Here is a 24,071-nt window from a genome sequence, read left to right as displayed (position 1 = left end):
CACATCCATGAATAATATATAACAACAATCCTTTGAACATTTCTCTAATACGTTCAGTTTCTTCCCTTGTAAGGAAAGGTGTGTTATCACCCTCATACTTTACATTCATTTCTCTAATCAATCTTGTAAAGTAATTCATTTTTGGTGTAAATCTAAAAGAATTATTTTCCTTTTTATATTTTTTATTATCATTAAAGAGAAGATAATCACAGAATATACATTGTTTATAGGCTTTTGACTGTGTTTAATCCCCGTCTTTCACACGCAGGACAATTCTCAAATTTGTCATATGGAGAATCAGGAAAGTCTAGCATATTTATAAAGTAAAACTTTACTGAAACTGAAATTCATCTATACTTTCAGTTGTATATTCACTCATATTTAATAATGTTACCATCGATATCAATATACTTTTTTTCATTTCCAGATTCAATGACAACATTTTTTCTATTAAAGGTTATTTTAAAATGATCGTTAAGTACTATTGAACGAAATGTCATTTCACCTGATATATTAACATCCTTTATTTCCTCAGGATTTACATCTTTAGGGTTGTTGAAAAAAATACAAATTTCTCCTTGCATATTACAGATGGTCTTATCTTTTCTTTCTAAAGCTTCATCCATAAGGTTTTTGTTTTTTGATACTTTTTCTTGTTTCATTGCTTTTTCTAGTTTTGAATATGTTACCAGAAGGAGAGGAGAAACTTTTGTTAGAAATACTTTAATTGATGTTCTAGCAGGTATACTAAAAGCCCTTCCACTGAAGGAAATTGACGAACTCATCATATCCACCATAATTGTTTTTATCCGATAGTTGTTATATTTATCTTTGTTCAATTTTGCATCCTTGACATATTTCTCAGTATCTTTAACAAATGAAGAGATTGATTGAAACTTGTCTTTTGTGTCTTGAAACATTGTATTTATGAAGTGAAAAAGTTGGAGAATAAAATGGTTTTAAGCACAGATTCACCTGTAAAATAAACGAAATTTTCATCAAGAAAATTTTAGTTTAAGCAAAGATATATTATATAAATATGGTGAATACAACATACTGCGATGTTTGTAATCACGAATATAAACATTATGGAAAACACGTCCGAACCAACAAACACACATTTAATCTATTTCATAAAATATCTCCTCTTGAGTTTGAAAGAAAACATTGTGATATCTGTTCAAAGGATGTTTTGAAGAGAAGTTATAATAGACATCTTCAATCACAAAAACACAAGAAAAATGAGTTTAAAGTAAAGGGAGACTATTATATTGAAAACACTGATGGGGCATTTAAAGGGCATATAAAAATAAGGATTTTTCAATTTGGAGAACCCGGTCCATCATCAATAGCTGAATCAATTGAAATAGTGAAACCTGATGTTGAAAAAGTTATTAAAAAGACATTAAAAGAAATGAAAACTTTAAAGTTTTATATGGGAGTGAAAATGAATATGAAAAGACAAGATGAAGAACAAACTCCTTATACGAGAACAGATCTTCATTTTGTAACATCATTTCAAGATTTTTTGAATAGTGGGGTTTATGAAGAACTGTCAAAACAAGAGGAGGATGTTGATAATACAGTGGTAGGAAGTGGATTCAATATTAAAAAAAATCATCTTTTTAGATATACACATTCTAAAATCAAACCCTCTTAAAGCTTCTTCTTATATTGAATTACCAAAAGAAATTAAACTAAAGAAGGCAGTTGTTAATATTAAGAACAATGATAATAAATGTTTTCTCTGGTCTGTTCTTGCTCACTTTCATCCACCAAAATGTAATTCAGAAAGAGTAAAACAATATATGAAATATGAGAATACCTTGGACATTAAAGATTTTAAATTCCCAATGCCACTAACAGATATTCCTAAATTTGAGAAAAAGAATAATCTTTCTATTAAAGTATATGGATTAACGGATACAAACAAAGTTCAAATATTAAAAATTTCAAACAACGATAAAAATGAAGAAACACACATTGATCTTTTATATTTTAGTGTTGGAAATAATTCACATTACACATACATCAATAATTTATCAAGATTAATCTCTTCTCAGGTATTCAGAACAGCAAACAAAATATATCCTTGTAAGCGATGTCTTCATTCATTTCATACAAAAGAACGATTAGAACAACATTCAAAATATTGTAGTAATCATAAATCAGCTGTAATTACAATGCCTAAACCTGGTGAAAATATTTCTTTTGAAGATTATAATAAATCTATCATGCACCCATTTGTGATATACACTGATTTTGAGTGTATCCTTAAAAAGATAAATACTGCTTCTCCTAATCCAAAAGAATCATATACAAATAAATATCAAAAACATATTCCTTGTGGGTTCTGTTATTATATCAAATCATCTGTTGGAGAAAAGTAAAACAAACTTGAACATTATAGTGGAAAAAAAGCTTCACAAGAGTTTGTAAAACGATTAGAAAAGGATTGTATAAGACTCACTAAATTAATGAAAGAAACAAATGAACCGATGAAATTAACCAAAGAAGAAAAATTCGAATCTAGAAAGAACAATATCTGTCATATTTGTGAGGGGGAAATTAAGGAGTCTAAAGTTAGGGATCATTGTCATCTTACTGGTAAATATAGAGGTCCCGCTCATTCCTGTTGAAATCTTAATTATAAATTACCTTCTTTTATTCCAGTCTTTCTTCACAACAGTGCCAACTATGATACACATCTATTTATAAATGAACTTTCAAATACACTAGGGAATATTTCTGCCATAACAAACACAAGTCAAAAGTATATTTCGTTTACAAAAATGATATTCACAAAACCTTTAACTCGTATTAGGTTTCTAGATTCTTACAAGTTTATGGGAACACCACTTGCCTACCTCGCATCAAATCTAAGCTCCACGGACTCTTTTGAAAATCTTAATTCATTCTTTCCAAAAGAGGAAATTCTCACTAAAGAGGAAATTCAGATTAAAGAGAGAATTCAAAGTAAAGAGGAAATTCTAATTAATGAATAAATTAATGAAGAAATTCTAACTGAAGATGAAATTCTAATTATAAAGAAAATTCGAACAATGAATGAAATTCTAACTAAAGAGGAAATTCTGATTAAAGATGAAATCCTGATTAAAGAAGGAATTCTCACGAGAGAGGAAATTCAAACAAGGAATGAAATTCAAAGTAAAGAGAAAATTCTTACAAGTCAGGGAATTTATCCTTAAGATTATATGGATTCATTTATGAGATTTAAAGAAACACAGCTTCCTTCAAAAGAAAGTTTCTATAATAACCTTTATGAAGAAGAGATAAGTGATAAGGAATATAAACACGCTCAAGAAATATGGAAAATATTTCAGATAAAGAACCTTGGAGAATATCATGATTTATATCTAAAAACAGATGTTTTATTGTTAGCTGATGTGTTTGAAGCTTTTAGATCACTCTGTCATAATAAAAATTGTTATGGATTAGATCCTGCCCACTATTTCACAGCTCCTGGTTAAGCTTGGAGTGCAATGTTGAAAATGACAAAACAAGATATAGATTTAATCAGTGATGTTGATATGCTTTTGATGATTGAGAAGTCCAAGAGAGGTGGAATATCACAAGTATGTTCAAAAAGATATGCTAAAGCAAATAATAAATATCTTCCAAATTATGATAGTGAAAAAGACAGTAATTATTTGATGTATTTTGATGCTAATAATTTGTATGGATGGGCAATGTCTCAATCTCTGCCTTATGGTAAATTAGAGTGGGTGGAAGAAAAGGATTATGAAAAGGCTTTGATGAATATTGTTATTTCTTCTCAAGAGGAATTGAATGACGAAGAAGAAGGTTATTATTTTGAAGTTGATTTGAGGTACCCGAGTGATCTTCATAATAAGCATAAAGACCTTCCTTTTGCATGTGAGAAAGAAACCCCAAAGAAAGAATGGTTCAGTGATTATCATAAAAGTTTTAATATTAAAGGCAAATCAACAGAAAAGTTATGAACAACATTCTATGATAAAGAGGGATATGTTTTGCATCAGAGAAGCTTAAAACAGTTTTTGAGAGAAGGATTGAGAGTAGCTAAAATTCATAGAGTTTTAAAATTTAAACAAAGTCCTTGGGTGAAAAAGTATATTCAATTCAATACAGATATGAGAGCAAATACAAAAGTAAAATTTGAAGGGGACTTTTATAAATTAATGAATAATGCTGTATTTGGAAAGACTATGGAAAATGTTAGAAACAGGCAAAACATTAGATTCGCAACATCTTGGAAAGAAGCTTCGAGATTGATAAATAAACCAAGTTTTGAGAGAGAAGAGGTTTTTTCAGAGAACTTTTCTGCAATTCATATGAAAAAGGAAAGTATTGTAATGGATAAACCAATTTATATTGGAACAGCAGTTCTTGATTTATCAAAGATATTGATGTATGATTATTTGTATAATGACTTGAAGAAAGAGTATGGTGAAAATGTTTCATTGTTGTATATGGACACTGATAGTTTTATCCTAGATATAAAAACTGATGATGTTTATAAAGATATGAAGAAAAATATTGGAGTATATGATACAAGTAATTTCAGCAAGAAGAGCGAGTTATTTTCCAAAAAGAATGAAAAGGTTATTGGTAAATTTAAGGATGAGTTGGGTGGAAAAGTAATGAGTGAGTTTATTGGATTGAGAGCAAAGGCATATGCTTATAAGTATGGTGATCACATTGATAAGAGGTTAAAGGGAATAAAGAAAGATGTAATAAAGAAATCAATAACTTTTAGAAATTATTATAATTGTTTGATGAATAAGAAAGAAGAATATAGGAAAATGAATACAATAAGAAGTTATAAACATAACATATATATATAGTGAAGAAGTAAATAAAAAGGCATTAGGAGCCTTTGATGATAAGAGATTTATTTTAGATAATGGAATAGATTGTGTTCCATATGGATATTGTATGATAGAGTGTATAAAATAGATTGTGTTTTAACGATGGGAAGATGGGTTAGGGTTTTTTAAGGGCTACCGCCGCGTTTTTTCGCAATATATAAATGGTCAAACCAAGTATTAATCAAACTAAAGACTGGAGAAAATCTCAGTCTCGGTATCTAAATGGAAAACATAATGAATGTGAAAAATATCAAATAAGTCTTATTGCAAAAATAACTAAAACAAAGGTAAATAAAACAAATAAGCGAATTAATTTAAAAACTAGTAAGTTAGAGGATGGAAAGAAAAAAATGAATATCCTTGAATGGACTGAAAACTTATGGTTTTTGAAAACTTATGAAAACTAATGGTTATCAATTGAACAATGAAAAAACAATTTACTATAATCTCAAAATGATATGTGGCTCAGGAGGTGGTCAAACAAGAGCATTAAGAGAAGTTTCTCATTTCGTAATGGCACAAAAGGGGTATCTTAAAAATATATAGATTCAAATGTTTTGTTTTTCAATATTTTAGATGGGGATTATTGTGCAAAGAAAATTAAACTCTTGAAGGAATTTGAGAATGAACAAATCTTTATAGGTTCAATGAGTGAGCTAAACAATATGCATCGGTTATTTGAAAAAGAGTGTCCCGAGGCTTCGACGTTTCAGATATTTCTTTAGAATCACCTTTAACAAATCACATTACTACTTTGCTACTTGAACAAATCTTTATCTTATTGCATGGGTTGTTTGAAAAAAAAGTGTCCCCAGGTTAAAAGGGGAGACAAATAAATATACCTTGGGATAAAAAGGGGGTTTATTTGTTAGGGAAAAAAAATATGAATCGCTGAAAATCCCCCATTCATTTACATGGGGAAAAGTGAGCCAGAATCAGTATATTCACCCTACTAACCTGAATAACTTACTTTTTGTTATCCAAGTTCCAATTTGAATAAAATACCTTGAGCGTCACATCCTTCCCAAATGTAACATCTCCAGAAACAGTGAGATGATCAAGCTCCAGCAGGTCCGGAATACTGGCAAAGCGTCGGAGGAAATCCTGAACCTGAAATCGCAACAACAATCCATCATGAAAACCTTCCATCATTCTCACCAAAAACAAACACCAGAAAGCCAAGATTCCAACAACAAAAATATTTGAGAACCTTGGTAAAGGAACTGCCTAGCTTGATGAGTGGCACAGTGAGGAACTCCCTGCGTTCACTCATGGTGAGTGAGCCAGCACGCATGCTGTATAGGTTTGACATAACCAGCAGCAAGTCTGATGAGGTCTTCACGGGTAAGAAGCGGCTCCTTGGCACGTTTATACCCAACGCATTGTCAAAACTCTTCATGGCTGCTCCAACTGCAGTCTCCATTTGGATTATGTTCAGACCTCCTTCCAGCGTCTGATACAGAAATGAAAGAGAGTTCCAAAGATGGAGCCACACATTGAACATCTACAAACTCATCACAATGCACTCCATAATAAATAATAATAATAATACTAAATGACCTTTTCCTTTTTTCTCTAAAGTTCCTGTCACAAGGTAAAATGATTTCAGCAATTTTGGTAACTCTACCTTGTTATTCACAATGACCTCCATGTCCACAGAACCGCTTTCTAACAGTCTTTTGATGGCAGATAACGACATCCACAGGTTATTGGTATTAAAGATTTTGAACTTTGACACCGACTTGAAATCATCCACATGCTGCTTTGGCACCTGCGCTATCTCCAGCAGCCGCAGCTTTCCATCGTACTGAATCAGAGTACCGCCCTGATCCACACAAAAATATCACATCACGAGTGGACTTTGACGAGGTCCTCAGGTTACAAATGAAACTTCAACACATTTTATCTACTTACATACAAGCATACCACCTTTTGGAATTTTATCACCCACAAACTTAACCAAGGTATTCATAAATCACATGTTCCTTACCTTTACATCTGCACGTGTCTTATTTGTGACTTCCATGACAAACTCGCATCGCTCACCACAAGGTGGTGCAAGAAGATGCTGCAGGATGTGTAGGTCTACTGTGGCACCAAGGTTGTCAATGTTGGACACAAACATTAACTCTTTGCCCTGTGCCAAGAGCTTGGACATGAGGCCTGATGCCATGAGGCTGTCATAGAGGTCTCCATGACCCGGTGGGTACCAAGCGTCAGAACCGTCATCTGTTACGGATGTGGCGATCGGCAGCAGCGTCTCTTTGTTGATGCGTGGGAACCTTGGACCAGGATCAGAGGTACACTTTGTTTGAATCAGTTAACACATTTTCTTATTATTTATTTATTTATACATAGGTAAGCCTTGTGGAAGAGCTAGTACTAGTACACTCAACGGATCAGGATACAATAGAACAAAAGGAGAGGGGGGGGGACACCAATAGCACAGCCGAAGGCCAAGACAGAAGGAGGTGGACAAACAATGGGTGTGGGAAGGAGAGGATGCATGGGTGGACAAGATGGACACAGAAGGAAACTCAGGATGGAAAACAGGAAATTTGGAAGGAGGAGGGATTGGAGTGGTGTTAACAAGGGTATGGAAGATCATGGTTTTGGATTACAAACAGGCTGAGATGGTGATAAACAGCGTCTTAAAGACCTTGAGGGAAGAATGCGATTAAAGCACGGAAAGAGAGCAGAAGGTGCAAGACCTGAATGTAGGCGGCAGAGCTGTCTATGATGACAATGTCATATGCCCATAGACTCATCGCAAGAGATTCCAATAATCTTAAAGGCCTTGGTTTCCATAGCATCAATGTGAGCAAGATGTGAGGCAGGGGAGCCAGCCCAGAGGGGAGAGTAGTACTCCAAGTTGTGGATGAAAGCCTTGTAGGTGGATGGAGTTTAGGTGTGCCAAGGAAGAACTTTGAACGACGGAGGATGCCCAGTCAGCGACTGGCTTTGGAGGCCAGCTTGGAAATGTGGCCTTCCTCGGTAAGATCATGGCAGATAGTGATACCCAACACCTTGAATGAAAGGACTTATTGAAGAAGATTGTTGAGAAAGTAGGTGGGGGGGGGGGGTGCCAGACGGTCCTTTTGGAGAGAGATCGCGAGAGCGTGAGATTTGTCAGGATTGAAAGACATATTCCAAGTGTTTGAGCTAATTGAGGTTGTTGGAGAAAAGGAAGGATTTCATATCAACTGCAATGATGGATTACATGAGCTTGGTGTTGACTGGAAGCAAATTAATTGGTCTGTAGTTGAGGGTATCAGTTTTTGCACCTTTTGACCTCCACCACCAAAGGTGAAGAAGGTTATGTTTTCAACCCTTTCTATCTGTTTGTCTGTGTACAGGATTTCTCAAAAAGTTGTGGACGGATCCGGATGAAATTTTATGAACAGGTTGGGTGTGTGACAAGGACAAACTGATTATATTTTGGTGAAGATACGGCTCTGAGAATTTAAGCGATTCTTCACCATTGAGAGATGGGGCCAAAAACAAAATATAACACGATATCTCAAAAAGTTGTGGATGGATTTGGACAAAACTTGGTGGACAGGTTGGGTGTGTGGCAAGGAAGAATTGATTCGATTTTGGTGAAGATCCGAATCCAGATCTGGATACGATAATAATTTGATTTTTAAAGTGATTCTTCACCATTGAGAGATAGAGCCAAAAATGATATAGTACTGTATAGCGTGATATTTCAAAAATGTATTGGGCCCGACATGTTCTTGTGGATCAGGCATTACGTGGCAGAGGTATGCGCTCTACCGAGTACCCTTCTTGTTTGTAATGCAGTGATGTTGGCAGATTTCCAAGCAGATGGAAGATGACCGAGCGCAAATGATATGATGAAAAGGGCAGAGGATAGGATGTGCAAGAGCAGCAGAGCAGGTTTTTAGGACGCATGCACTGATGCCATGAGGTACAGTAGCAGTCAGAGTCGAGCTTTGAAAGAACCTTCACCTTCTCAGGTGCAAAAGACACAGGGTCCAAGAGCAGTTGGGAACGACAGGGAACGGTGGGGGGGGGGAGGAGAGAGTGGAGAGAGTGGAGAGAGTCCTCACTGTGTTAACGGGATGGTACAACACACGGACGAACATGAGGTGGGAGGGGAAGTCGCAGCCAGAGGTACTCCTGGAGGATGGAAGGTGTAATATCAGTACAAGGGCAGTGAGTAATTGAGTTCATTATGGAAAATGCAACTCCACCACCAGGGCGTGGTTTAGGACTATCAAATCGGAAGAGACAATAACCAGGGAGAGGTACGAAGGAGTCAGGGACATCCTTTGGGAGGAAGGATTCTGTTAAACAGATGATATCTGGTTTTTCAGCAGTGGCCTGGATTGAGAGATTTGTCAAGTTTGAGTGGAGACCTCGGATGTTTGTGGTCCACACAATTAAAGATAGGGAGGGAGGAGACATTGGGAGGCTTTGCGGAAGAAGGTTTGAGCATGTGGGGTGCGGGTGAGGGTTTGAGCGTTGGTGGTGCGGGTGAGGGTTTTAGCGAGTGTGGGGTGTGGGTGAGGGTGCACGTGTGGTGTGTGGGTGAGGGTTTTAGCGCGTGTGGGGTGCGGGTGACGGTTTTAGCGCGTGTGGGGTGCGGGTGACGGTTTTAGCGCGTGTGGGGTGCGGGTGACGGTTTTAGCGCGTGTGGGGTGCGAGTGACGGTTTTAGCGCATGTGGGGTGCGAGTGATGGTTTTAGCGCGTGTGTGGTGTGGGTGAGGGTTTTAGCACGTGTGGGGTGCGGGTGAGGGTTTTAGCGCGTGTGGGGTGAGGGCTTTAGCGTGTGTGGAACATTACAATGAGCAAAGAGACAAGGGGGGCAGGGGTTGGTTGGGGTGAAGAAGGTATGGTCCACTACCTGCTTTGGTTGAAGGTGTAGATCTTGACCTTGCAATGGCCATATTTCTGCAGGATCTTCTGTGTATCCTCATCAGTATTAAAGGAGTTCATCAGAACCAAGGGCACATCACTATTATAAGTGATGTTCAAGTGCTGGGGTGGATGGAGCTTTGTCAGAATGTGATGGTGATTCAACAAAAGAACCCATCCTTATGGACAGATTAATTCCCCCCCCCTTTGATGATTTATTACTTGTATTACCAGCTTCCACCAGGTGATGATAAACAATACACATATACATCGATGGAATTGGGGTCCTCCCTCCACCATGAATCCCTGGACGATGATTCTTTTCTTTTTTTAACCCCCAAAAACAAACTACGTATGCACATCCCAAGTACAACCAGCAGTTTTCAACTCATTCCACTGAGTATTTTAGAAGTACACAGAAGTCAAACAAACACAAACTTCTCAAATTATATTTAGTATGATGGGTCGAACACGAATAAAACATGGAATTATTTTGGTACAAAACTCAAATGAGGGACCATTTATATATTGTTATGGTTGCGTATTATTCAACCGCTGACACTGCACGATGGGTAGTGGGAAGGGGACAAGATCTCTGGATCCACCAGGTTCATTTGGCATGCATTGGCATCTCTGAACACAATGACTGTGGCATAATTGCCAACAAAATGCCTGAGTAAAACTTGGTGATCTGCGTTTGATGCGCATAAGCACGAACCAAATTTGCCCATTTAACAGGTTAATAACCAAATCTCCTCAGCGCTATGGATCCCGTTCCCAATGACCAGGCAAAATTTCGTCAAAAATTTCGTCATACTAAATATAAATTGAAATGGGGGAAAGGGAAGAAAAAGGCCGCTCTGTGGTCATCACAATCAAGTAAGTTACAATGCTCCCTGAAACCACGATGGCCTTAACAAGTACACCTAAACTCACTCATTCCGGGACACAAGACTTAGAGGGGATTGACGAGACAAAGAAACCTGTGCTGTGCGAGACTGCTTGCGCATGTGGTGTGGGCCTGTCATTCGCTCGGTGTCCACGACATATGGGTGTTGGATTTGGTTTGGCAAGCAGTGGTTTAATGTGGGTCGCAATACCTCATGTGCTGACCCCTAGTAGTCACAAACTATCCCGAGGACCCAATGGAACTCCAACCGAAAACATTGCGCCAGTCCGCAGCAACCACAAAACAACTCAAGAGCAGCACACATGCATATAACAACCGGCAACCAAGGTCTCTCATAGTCTCACGGGGCCCATCAAAGTGTACCGAGAGGTGTACCTTTTGGACGACGCAATCAGACAGAAGTAGAGGATAAATGGGGCTTCTGAGGCAGCCATTCAAATGAATGGGGGAAAAGGGAAAAACTCTCGGACTCAAGGCCCAAAAGCCCAAAATAGGAGACTGATTTTCTCCCCCTCTCATACAAACAAATGTAAAATTGAGACCGTCTCAAGGCCCAAAAGTCCAAAATAGGAGACTGATCTCTGCCTCATTGAGCAAATGTAAAATTGAGACTTACTGATTAAAGCACTTCTTTCCTTTCATATTTTCATTCCACTCAAAGAGCGAACCAATGAATATTTGTCCATCTTATCCTTTAGGGAATAACTTCATTTTCTTATTACATTCACTTCCTTCAGTTTTGTAAAATGAGGAAGTGTTTTTGGAGCACAGCCGTGCCGTGAAAATGAGGAAGTATTCTTCGTATTTTAAATCATCTCTCGTCTAAACATCTAAACATCATTTTAAATCATCTAAACCTTGTCTCTCGTATTTTAAATCATCAGAACACTAACAGAACAAAATTTAGTTAAAAACAGCTTTTAAACGTAGGTTTTATCAAAATCATTTAAAGCATTTTCATTTTCGTGTTAAAATGAGTCAGACTGCTTGAGAACGGTTGCCTCGCCAGAACAAAGTCATTTCTTTTGTGGAAACACACTCTGGAAAAACCATTGTTATGTAATATCTCCCATTATGTCATCAAATTGCTTATTTAAACCAACTTGTGTGAAGACCGTGTTTATAAGCCAGGCAATTTCTCTCGGTTGAAAATCTCTTCTGTTTGACGGTTTTTTTCATTTTTCTCATCTTGTCCCAATGGTAAATGAACAGACATGGAGAATCTTTCTTCTGACGAAGAAAGTAACACTTCGCAATGTTGGCAAGTTCGTGTGTTTGGGTGTGTGTATAGTAAAGTCTGGCTTCCTCTTCGAATGATGGTGAAGCAATTGATTATTAAGTAATCATGATACGACTCATAATTATTGTATGTTTTTTTTTCTAACAGGTTGTCCCCAATAAGAACTTTGTTGATAACTGATGTTGAAAATGATTTGTCTGAATTACACAACGAGTGGATAAAAATGAATGATTTCCTTCAAGATATTCAATCGTTTCGAAATGAACTAAACAATACTATTGTTGACTGGAAAGAATTACTCTCACATCATCTGACCTTGAAAGAGTCGAGTTCAAGGTGAGAAACACACACATATATGTGTGTGCACATGTGCGTGTGTGTGTGTGTGTGTGTGCGTATAATATATATATATATATATATATATATATATATATATATATATATATATATATATATATATATATATATATATATATATATATATATATATTTGCGGATTCACGCCCGCCGGCGGGCGAACGGCCACGTAACTCGAATCGCGGCACGTCGCTCACCGGACGGACAATCCCGTCGTGACCCTCTCAGACTAACGCCGGGAACTAGTCACGGGTGGGCCTTTCGGCCTCACCACGATCGTGCCAATCGGCCCCCCGCGTGGGATAGGGTTGTTCGCCAAATTCGACCTACCTAAGTACCCACACGGAGGGTAGACCGGGCGATCGCACCTCGCCGCAGGTCGACTTCGGACACGGGCCACTTTAAGCGAACCGTTCCGTACTATCGGGATAACCGAGCGATGTTATCGTCAACCTCGACGGTTCCGATTAATTATCGGGCGTATTTAGCCCACGACCAACCCTTTACGTGAAGTAAGATGGAGATTCAATTAGAGAAAAGACGAAGCGAAACGGGAAAAACAGTTCAACATAAAGCACATTTATTCCGCGGCAAACGGAAAGCACACATATACAATTATGCACCAAAAGCAAAAGTAAAAGTAACACGACAATTCTGCACAAAAAGCAATTGCAACAAAAGAAACACAATGCAGATCTACTACCGACTACCGAGCACACGACAACACTTATACAGTTTTACTTCACAGACGGCGCCGACAACACATATACTCCAAAGCAAAAGAAAAAGGGGCCACCCTCATCGACAAGGGGGCAGACGGGCCTGGGGCCGAGACCGTGTCGAGCCTACCCGTCTGGTCATGAGCCGCAAAATGGCGGAAAGGCTGGTGTTTTTGCACCCGCTGCCCGGTGCGCGCCCTGTATGAGTCCAGGATCGGTGCCCACAAGCGGCGCGGGAATGGCGGTGATGCGATGGTTGCGAGAGCGAGATCTGACGGTAAAGGTCGTGGCTGTTGGCGTTGTTGTTGTTGTGAAGCGGCGTTGCGGTTGGTGGTTGTTGTGTGATGGCTGTTGAGACGTGGTTGGTGGTGGTTGTGGTGGTAGTAATGGCGGCTGGTCCAAAATAAAGATAGTAAAAGAAAAACGGCTATCTAAAAGGGTCGCAGCCCGAATGAATGACATTTATTCCCTCTAAACAACAGGTTTGGGCTAACTACACATATACTTACAGAGATATCTCACCTATGGGACCTGAATGGTGGTTTGCGAATTTCGTCAACCACAACAATATATATATATATATATATATATATATATATATATATATATATATATATATATATATATATATATATATATATATATATATATATATATATATATATATATATATATTGTTGCTGATTCGCGCCCGCCGGCGTGCTGACGGCCACGTAACTCGAATCGCGGCACGTCGCCCACCGGACGGACAATCCAGTCGTGACCCTCTCGGACTAACGCCGGGAACCAGTCACGGGTGGACCTTTCGGTCTCACCGCGATCGAGCCAATCAGCCCCCGCGTGGGATAGGGTTGCTCGCCAAATTCGACCTACCTAAGTACCCACGCGGAGGGTAGACCGGGCGATCGCACCTCGCCGCAGGTCGACTTCGGACACGGGCCACTTAAGCGACCCGTTCCGTACTATCTGAATAACCGAGCGGTGTTATCGTCGACCTCGACGGTTCGATTAATTATTGGGCGTATTCAGCCCACTACCAACCCTTTACGTGAAGCAAGATGAGGATTCAATGAAGGAAATGACGAAGCGAAGCGGGAAACAGTTCAACACAAAGCACATTTATTCGCGACGAACGGAAAGCACACATTCAATTCCACCAAAAGCACACAGAAAAAACACAATGCAATTTACACAAAAAGCAAATGTAAAAGCGAAAACACAATGCAGAGCTAATACCGACTACCGAGCACACGGCAACACTTATACAATTCTACTTCACAGACGGCGCCGACAACACATACCCAAAACCAAGGAAAAGAATACCCTCAAGGATGAGGCGGGCCTGAGGCCGAGACCGGGTCGCGCCTACCCGTCTGGTGATGAGACGCGGAGCGACGATGGCGCCTCAACTCCGCGGGCCTCGCGGACAGTGTCTGGTAGGGGGTGGGAAAGGGGCCCCCTTGGTCGCACTATCTCAGCGCGGGGGGAAACAGGAGGGGGTTGCTGATGCTCGGGGTATAGAGGATTTTTATTATCCCGCGACGAGCGTCTCCACCTCGGCCAGGTCGCGCTGTCGGCCTCCCTGGGGTGCAGCTCCCGACGCGAGCACCCCCTCGTCTGGTGTCGCTGCCTTTCCACAGCTCCGTCCCCTCCGTTCCGACTCCAACGCACACGACGACCAGCTTCTTCTTGCCAACTCCACCGCCCGCGAAGTCTTGACTCTCTGTTTCCGACTCTCCTACTCTCCTACTCTCCGCCTCTGGACTCTCCTACTCTCCGCCTCTCGACCCTCTGGACTGACGAACACGGTCCTTTTATCCGCCCCGTAGCTTCGCCCTCTCAGCTTTGACCCCTCACTTCGACCTTTCACCTCGCTCCCCATTGGCCCGAGAAAAAGTGGGCGTGAAGGCTTTTTGATCCATAAATTTGCATATATCGATCGCCCTGGGGGCGGGGCCAATTCGCCCCTCGCTCACCGATTGGACGGCAAAAAGTGGGCGTGTGTCGTTTTTGATCCGTTTTTGAAGCACAAAATCCGTGATTTTGTACACGCTGTTCGGCGCGCCCTGCACGAGTCCAACACCGGTACCCACAGCGGGGCAAGAACGGTGGCGATGCGACGGTTGCGAGGTGTGACGGGAAGGTCGTGGCGGTTGTGGTTGGTGGTTGATGTTGTGGTTGTGGTGGTAATCATGGCGGTTGGTCCAAAATAAAGATAGCAAAAGAAAAACGGCTATCCTGAAGAGTCGCAGCACGCATAAATGACATGTATTCCCACTAGACAACGGGTTTGGGCCTAACTACACATGTACTTACCGAGATACCTCACCTAAGGGACCTGAATGGTGGTTTGCGAATTTGGTAACCACAACAATATATATATATATATATATATATATATATATATATATATATATATATATATTTATATATATATATATATATATATATATATATATATATATATATATATATATATATATATTTATATATGTGTGTGTATGCACGTGTGCACATGTGCGTGTGTGCACATATATTTGCATGTGCATGTGTGCACATGTATGTGTATGTGCATGTGCACATGTGTTTTTGCATGTGCATGTGTGTATATGTGTTTGCGTGTGTGCGTGTGTGCGTGTCTCTGTCCTTAACTCATTATTTTTATCCCACCCCCTCCCGGAGGGAGGGAGCGGGATATTGTAATCGTCCGGTTTGTTTTTTCTGTTTGTTTAGGCCCAGTCACACCTTGACGTTTTAGCCAGCTTATGCCGATTTTTGGAAAATTTGTGTAAAACGCTGGTACACGTCGAATATGTTATGGGTACGTTTTGTATATGTTAAAACCACGCTGAAAAACACTGCCATAAGTGGTAGTACGCTGGCTTTAAACGTTGAACTTTTGGGTTTTCCTCGAATTTTTACGACGTATGCCGGCGTATGACTCACACGTTCCGCTACGCTGGCCATAAGTTGTAGGCACGTTATGCGATCGTTGACACACGTTGAAACACGTTACTTGAAAGTTACTCATAAGTCGAAACACGTCGAGGTAATGTTTAGCGTACCCGAAACTTATTTCTAACCTATGAGTAACGTTTTGTAGGCACGCTACACGAACGTTGTTCACACTTTGCAACACGTTACTTGAAAGTACTACGACTACTAACATCAACATCACTAAATTCTCTCGAACTACTACTACTAATAACATCGACATCACTAAATTCTCTCGAACTACTACTACTACTACTAACAAACATCGACATCACTAAATTCTCTCGAACTACTACTAACATCGACATCACTAAATTCTCTCGAACTACTACTGCTACTACTACAGCTAATACTCACATTGACAACACTAAATTCTCTCGAACTACTACTACTACTACTACTATTACCATCGACATCACCACTACTAACATGTTATTAGTAGTACTACTACTACTAATTATAACATCGACATCACTAAATTCTCTCGAACTACTACGACTACTACTACTACTACTACTACTGCTACAGACATTGACATCTACTCAACATGGAGTCTGGAACACTGACGGGTTCCTCTTGTGAAGCCCATTTGTATATACCAATTCCCCTAAACGCTGCCAATACGCCATTATACGGTAGATGTAAGTTAGAAACACGTTCAGTAAGTTCTGTGGTCGTCCGGAAGACGTCAATCAAATTCGTCTACATACGCCAATGTGCGTTTGAGATACGTTACACATAGGTTCAAAGCACGCTACTCGTAGGTTAAAAATTAAGTTTCGGGTATGCTAAACATTACCTCGACGTGTTTCGACTTATGAGTAACTTACAAGTAACGTGTGGCCGACGTGTGTAAACGATTGTGGAGCGTGCCGAGAACTTATGCCAGCATATGTGGAATTTGTGAGCCATACGTCAAGTACGTCGTAAAATTTTCAGCATGCTTGAAATTTCACGACGTACTAGACGTACCACGTAATATGCCAGCATACCTCATTGTTTTTCATCGTGCTCCTAACGTATACACAACTTACCCATACCGTATTCGACGTGTCCCAGCGTTTTAGACACATTTTTCATAGGTCGGCATACGCTGGCTAAATCGTCAAGGTGTGACTGCGATGTTGACACTTCCAATTTTCAGGCGGTTATGATTTAAATCTGCGTGCGGCAGGTTTTTAACAGAGAACGCCACGAGTTCGTCGGCGATACGTGCAGCGCGCTATGACTAAGTTAAACTATCGTTGGGCATAGGTTGTGAATGCCGACAACAGGCTAAGCATTCGTTGGTATAAGTTATCTTTAACACAACGAAACGTTCTGTGCCAATTACTAATACGTTATGCATACGACCAACACGTTATGACTACGACCAAAACTTAAAAAAAACCTCAAAACTTCAGTGTACGCCAACGTTTTACGTGCATTTTTACACGTTGCCATTCCTGGCTAAAACGTCAAGGTGTGACTGGGCCTTTAGCAACTTTACGGCAAAACGGCTTTAGCAAACGCTATCAAATTTAATCCACAGGTGGGCAATGAACCTTGGACGACCCATTTAACTTTTGGGTCCAATTGGATCAAAGGTCAAAGTCAAGGTCACGAAAAGATCAAAATCGTTTTTCGCTCATAACTTCGTCAAAAATGATCTGATTTACTTCAAACTAAGCTTATAGTGAACCTTATTCTATTTGTCACTTGTAATCCTACCCATTCCTATAGTGAAAAATGCATATTTGTGAAGATCGGTAGGGTCCAAAGTTTTGGGGGCCATAGCCATCGGTCAAAATTACAAATTTTCCATTAAAACTAAAACATGGTTACGAAAATACAACTTTGCGGGAAAACGGCTGGCTCAAACACTGTCAAATTGTATCCACAGGTGGGAAATGAACCTCGGACGACCCCATTAACGTTTGGGTCCAATTAGGTCAAAGGTCAAGGTCATGTCACGAAAAGGTCAAAATGTTTTTCGCTCATAACTTCGTCAAAAATGGTTTAATTGACTTCAAACTAAGACTAAAATATTCATGATTCTATTCCTTATATTCAACATTCAGGTTAAGGATATATCAAATTTAAATTTTAATCCCCAAAATAACTTTATGCCTTAAATGGGCGGGATTTATTGTGCCTGGCACCATTTGATATTTTATTTTTCAGTTCAAACACACAACTTAATCTTCTGGAGGAATCTGACACAACACTATCTTCTTGAGGTAAATGTTTTTTTTAATTATTATTTAGTTATTTATATCACTATAATATCATCTTTATATGCTCTAATGGGGTTCCTCTTGTTTTAAACAGAAAATGATGTCTGAGTTTCAAAATCACAAGACATCTCGCAAGGGTTGCATTCCTGGAAAACCTTATGATAAGCGAAACTGTGTTAAACAAAACATATTTTCCCATAGAAACCAATGTGTTAAAGGGGGGATGCGTTTTTGGCTCGGAATTTTTTGGACATAAACACAAATAAACAAAACGCACTCCTCGAGTAGTGGCGACTTACCCCGAGGCTGGACAAACGGAGTTGATTGCGGTGGACAAGTCACACTTGCGGAGTGGCAGAATCGTCCCCCTCTTCACTTGACACTGTGCTGTCACTTTCTTCACCAGCGGGAACAGTCTCTTGGCAACTGGTTGAAGGAGCATCCTAGATGGTGCATGTAGTTGGTGCTGCATCTTTTAGCTTGAAAAATGCGTGGAGAGTGGGCTGGATGGCTTTCTTTTTTTTGCTGCATAAAGTTAATTTTAGCAACAAAGGGCATCATTAACAACACAGCTAAAATTAGTGATCCTTTCAAGATTTGGCTCTTGCTCGATAACAAATTCTATGGCATTTTCAAATGAGCTGAGGATTTGGCTGAGGTTTTTCATGGTGACACAGCATCTTCTTCTTCTTCTTCTTCTTCTTCTTCTTCCTCAAGAGCCCACTGCTGTTCTAACTACATGAGATCTTCATTGCTTAAGGGTTCTGCATGAGAATCCAGTAAGTCATCCACATCCTCTTAGTCAACCTCTTCAAAACCAGCCTCCTGCACCAGGTCTATAATTTGACTTGTAATCAACGGAACATCAGCAAACACCGTGAAATTGTGGACACACTCAGGCCACACTTTCTTCCACACAGCGTTCATTGTGGAGGCACTCACCTCCGCCCACGATTCCTTCATGTTTTCCAAAGCCATTTTTATGTTGTATGTTCACCAAAACTTCTTGATTGATAGCTTGTCCTTATCAGTTTTTTTTGATAAGCTGCAGCATGGTATGGTTAACATAATAGGCTTTAAAAGCAGCAATAACTCCCTCATCCATAGGCTGTAAAAGTGAGGTAGTAGTTGGTGGTAAAAATACTACCTGCACGTTTTCACACCAGTCTTCCATATGCTGAGGATGGGCAGGAGCATTGTCTACAAGCAGCAAAGATTTGTTGTCAATGTTGTTCTCCTTGGAGTACTTCTCAACATGATTGGAGAAGTAATTGATCACGTAATCGTGGGTCAGTGCCCCAGTCATCCAAGCCTTTGTATTTGACCGCCATATTACGGGAAGTTGTGGCTTGAGGCAACCCTTTTGCGCTCGTGGGTTTTCAGAAACGTAAACAAGAAGCGGCTTGAGTTTTACATCCTCTTCTGCATTTCCACCGAGTAATAAGGTCAGCCTGTCCTTTGCTTCTATAAACCCTGGAGCAGTCTTTTCTTCTCATGCGATGTTTGTACAGGAGGGCATTCTTTTCCAAAACAATCCAGTTTTGTCAATATTGTAGACTTGCTTCGGTGAGTAACCCCCCTCCACAATCATCTTCTTCAACTTTGCTGGAAACTCTGATGCGGCAGCATGGTCCGCACAAGCTGCCTCACCGCTACACTTCAGGTTGTGGAGGTTGGCGCGATGACAAAACCTCATGAACCAGCCTCGGCGAGCTGTGAAGGTCTCTGCACCTTCACCCTTTCCTTCAGCATCCTGTTTCTTCTTTAAATCGTTCCACAAACTACACGCTTTTTCTTGTATCACAGCAAGAGATAAAGGCATGCGACGTTTAGTTTGATCTTCTATCCACACACATAATAAACGCTCCATGCTATGCATGGCACAATCTCTCATTCTCGTTTGTGTCGTTGCACTCGAACTGGTCGCAATCTGTGATATTTTCTTTATCTTTGCCGAACTTTGAACGATCGAATGTACAGTCGATGCAGCGATTACATTTCTCGCGGTCGATTTCCGTTGTCCCTTCACCTCGTTCAAGCCGCTGTCACACCTTGACGATTTAGCCAGCGTATGCAGACGTATGAAAAACTTGTCTAAAACGCTGGCACACGTCGAATACGTTATGGGTAAGTTTGTATACGTTAAGAGCACGCTGGCATACGTCGTAGTACGCCGAGCTCGTCGACAAATTTTAACATGCTCAAAATGTTTCGACGTATGCCAGCGTATGACTCAAACGTTCCGCATACGCTGGCCATAAGTTGTAGGCACGTTGCGCGATCGTTGACACACGTTACTTGTAAGTTACTCAAGTCGAAACACGTCTAGGTAATGTTTAGCGTCAGTGTTCCAGACTCCATGGTTTTTTTTTTTTTTTTTTCCCCAATCGGCATGGCTGTGATGTTGACATTTCAATTTCTAGTGCGGTTATAATATAATATAATTAATAGGCTGCCGCTCAACGATTTAAATCATAACCGCACTAGAAGTCGAAGTGTCAACATCACAGTCATGCCGAAGAAAAATAAAATAAAATAAAAAAAAACCATGGAGTCTGGAACACTGACGGGTTCCTCCTGTGTGAACCCCATTTTTGAAAAACCAATTCCCCTAAACGCTGCCAATACGCCATTATACGGTAGCTGCAAGTTAGTAACACGTTAAGTAAGTTCTGTGGTCGTCCGGAAGACGTCAAATACATCGACATACGTCAATATGGGTTGGAGATACGTTACACATAGGTTCAAAGCACGTTACTCATAGGTTAGAAATAAGTTTCGGGTACGCTAAACATTACCTCAACGTGCTTCGACTTATGAGTAACTTACAAGTAACGTGTGTCAACGTGTGTCAACGATCGCATAACGTGTCTACAACTTATGGCCAGCGTATGCGGAACATGTGCGTCATACACTGGCATACGTCGAAAAAGTACATGCGCAGTAAAGTGAAAGTGTGTTTATGCGCATCCTGTGTGATTGTTGTTTTTTTGCAGGCAGTTTGAAAGTTTTGTTTTTTTTTGCGTTTTTCCTTGCAATGACATTATGATAGGCATAAAATGTTTGTGATAATTGAATGATTGGTAATTAAAACTAAATTACGAATAATCGAAACTACGATATGGGAACTTCCAGGTTGCGAGGACTTACTGTATAAGGATAATGTGTCATTGTTATATATGGATACAGATAGTTTTATATTAGAAATTAAGTCAAGTGATGAAAATGAGGATATGATTGATAATATATGATACAAGTAATTATAATTCAGGTGATATGTTGTTTTCATCAAAGAATAAAAAGGTTATTGGTAAGTTTAAAGATGAATTGGGTGGGAAGGTCATGAGTGAATTTATAGGATTGAGATCAAAGTCATATGCTTTTACGTATATTGATAATAACATTGAAAGGTGTGATAAGAAGCTAAAGGGAATAAAGAAAAATATAATCAAGGAAACAATACACTTGAAACATTATTACAACTGTTTAAACTTAAAGAAGGAAGTGTACAGAAAAATTAATACAATAAGAAGTTATAAACATCAATTATACACAGAAGAGATAAATAAGAAAGCAGTAGGAGCTTTTGATGATAAAATATATATTGTTGCGAATTCGCGCCCGCCGGCGTGCGAACGGCCACGTAACTCGAATCGCGGCATGTCGCCCACCGGACGGACTATTCTGTCGTGGCCCTCTCGGACTAACGCTGGGAGCTAGTCACGGGTGGGCCTTTCGGCCTCACCACGATCGTGCCAATCGGCCCCCCGCATGGGATAGGGTTGTTCGCCAAACTCGACCTACCTAAGTACCCACGCGGAGGGTAGACCAGGCGATCGCACCTCGCCACAGGTCGACTCCGGACACGGGCCACTTAAGCGACCCATTCCGTACTATCGGGATAACCGAGTGGTGTTATCGTCGGCCTCGACGGTTCCGATTAATTATCGGGAGTATTAAGCCCACTACCAACCCTTTACGTGAAGCAAGATGGAGATTCAATTAAAGAAAAGACGAAGCGAAACGGGAAAACAGTTCAACATGATGCACATTTATTCCGCGGCACACGGAGAGCACACATATACAATTAAACAGAATGCACCTACAGCAATTGCAACAAAAGAAACACAACAATGCAGATCTACAACTGACTACGCGTGCACACGACAACACTTACACAGTTTTACTTTACAGACGGCGCCAACAACACATTTACTCAAAAGCAAAAGAAAAGGGCCACCCTCAAAGACAAGGGGGCAGACGGGGCCTGTGGGCCAATATTTGCGCGGGACGTGAAAGAGCGGTCAGGTCCGCGAGACCGGGTGGATCCTACCCGTGTCTTTGTGATGAGCCGCAAATGTGGCGGCGCGGCGGTGCCCCGACTTCGTGCTCCTTCGTGGGTTTCGTTGGCACTGCTTGGAGTGGGGTGGGAACGGGGCCCCCTTTCCGCACCATCTCAGCGCGGGGGGAAAAAAGAGGGGGGGAATTGTTGATGCTCTGGGGAAAGAGGATAGCTAGCTTACTTGGGTCCCGCAGCGAGCGATTCCACCACGAGCTCATCGCCGACCGCCGTCTTCCTTGCCTCGGACCCGAGCTACTCGGACTCTTCCCCCATTCTCCTCAGCCGACTGCAGCAAACCACCTGTACGCCCTCGCCTCCTGACTCCACTCCCCGCTCCAAGCTCCAGGCTTCCTCTCTCTGCAGCTCCCCGACAGACTCCGAACCCCGACAGACTGCCCAAATTCGCCCTGCGCTCGGCGCTTTATAGGCCGGCAGGAGAACCCATATGCAAATTTCTGGATCAGAACAAGCTCGGGGGTGGAGCCACGCTCGCCCATTGGACGGAGGAAAAGGGGCGTGAGTCTCCCCTGATCCGAGAATTTGCATATCTCGATTCTACACCGACGCGCCTGGAGGCGGGGGCCAAACCGCCCCGCGCTTTCTGATTGGACGGATCAGAAGTGGGCGTGTAGCATTCCTGATCCGAATTCTCCTCGGAAAGGCTGCATTTTGCACTCGCGGTTCGGCGCGCACCTTGTACGAGCCCAGGACAGCCCGACGCTCGGTGCTCCCAGGTGGTGTGGGAATGGCGGTCGAAGGAGGAGAGGTGAAGGTGGTGGAGGGTTTATGGCCATGGTGCCGTTTGGAATGGCGGTGATGCGATGTTTGCGGGAGCGAGTTGTGAAGGTAAAGATCGTGGCTGTTGGCATTGTTGTTGTTGTTGTGAAGCGGCATTGTGGTTGGTGGTTGTTGTGTGATGGCGGTTGGTTCGTGGTTGGTTCAAAATAAAGATAGAACAGAAAAACGGCTATCTCAAAGGGTCGCAGCCCGAATGAATCACATTTATTCCCTCGAAACAACGGGTTTGGGCTAACTACACATATACTTACAGAGATATCTCACCTATGGGACCTGAATGGTGGTTTGCAAATTTCCTCAACCGCAACAATATTTTAGAGAATGGAATCAATAGTCTCCCTTATGGTTATAAGTATAAGTGTTAAGATATTGGGTTGGGAATTTTTACAGGCTACCGCCATCTTTTTACTGATTTATTGATGATAGAACCAGGCAATAACCAAACCAAAGAGTGGAGATGTAATCAGCCTTGGTATTTAAATGGGAAACATAAAGAATGTGAGAAATATCAAATAAGTCTTATTGAAGAAATAACTGGGGTAACGGTAGATAAAACAAATAAGCGAATAAATTTAATTATAAATAAGTTGGAGGATGTAAAGAAAAAAATTGATATCCTTGAATGGACTGAAAACTTTGATGGTTATCAATTGAACAATGGAAAAACAATTTACAACAATCTCAAAATGATATGTGGCTCAGGAGGTGGTCAAACAAGAGCATTAAGAGAAGTTTATCATTT

At 40.8% G+C, this 24,071-nt stretch overlaps 1 protein-coding gene across 3 annotated transcripts in view; it reads right to left on the bottom strand.

The window, feature by feature from the left end:
• UGP2 (UDP-glucose pyrophosphorylase 2) overlaps positions 1 to 24,071 on the bottom strand; it is a 100,600-nt gene that overhangs the window by 14,049 nt on the left and 62,480 nt on the right. For all 3 annotated transcript variants that reach the window (XM_085895775.1, XM_085895778.1, XM_085895777.1), the window contains exons 5-9: positions 9,743 to 9,876; positions 6,862 to 7,153; positions 6,499 to 6,696; positions 6,082 to 6,324; positions 5,877 to 5,981 (exon numbers count right to left, since the gene is read on the bottom strand). In XM_085895775.1, the coding sequence (XP_085751901.1) occupies positions 5,877 to 5,981; positions 6,082 to 6,324; positions 6,499 to 6,696; positions 6,862 to 7,153; positions 9,743 to 9,876 (972 nt within the window). The remainder of the gene's footprint in view (positions 1 to 5,876; positions 5,982 to 6,081; positions 6,325 to 6,498; positions 6,697 to 6,861; positions 7,154 to 9,742; positions 9,877 to 24,071) is intronic.

Source organism: Eptatretus burgeri, chromosome 9, assembly GCF_056783735.1.
Source record: "Eptatretus burgeri isolate ZD-2024b chromosome 9, Ebu_testis_v1, whole genome shotgun sequence".
Taxonomy (NCBI): Eukaryota; Metazoa; Chordata; class Myxini; order Myxiniformes; family Myxinidae; genus Eptatretus; species Eptatretus burgeri.
The sequence above is the reverse complement of the archived record's forward strand: the minus strand, read 5'-3'. Positions and strand labels throughout refer to the sequence as shown.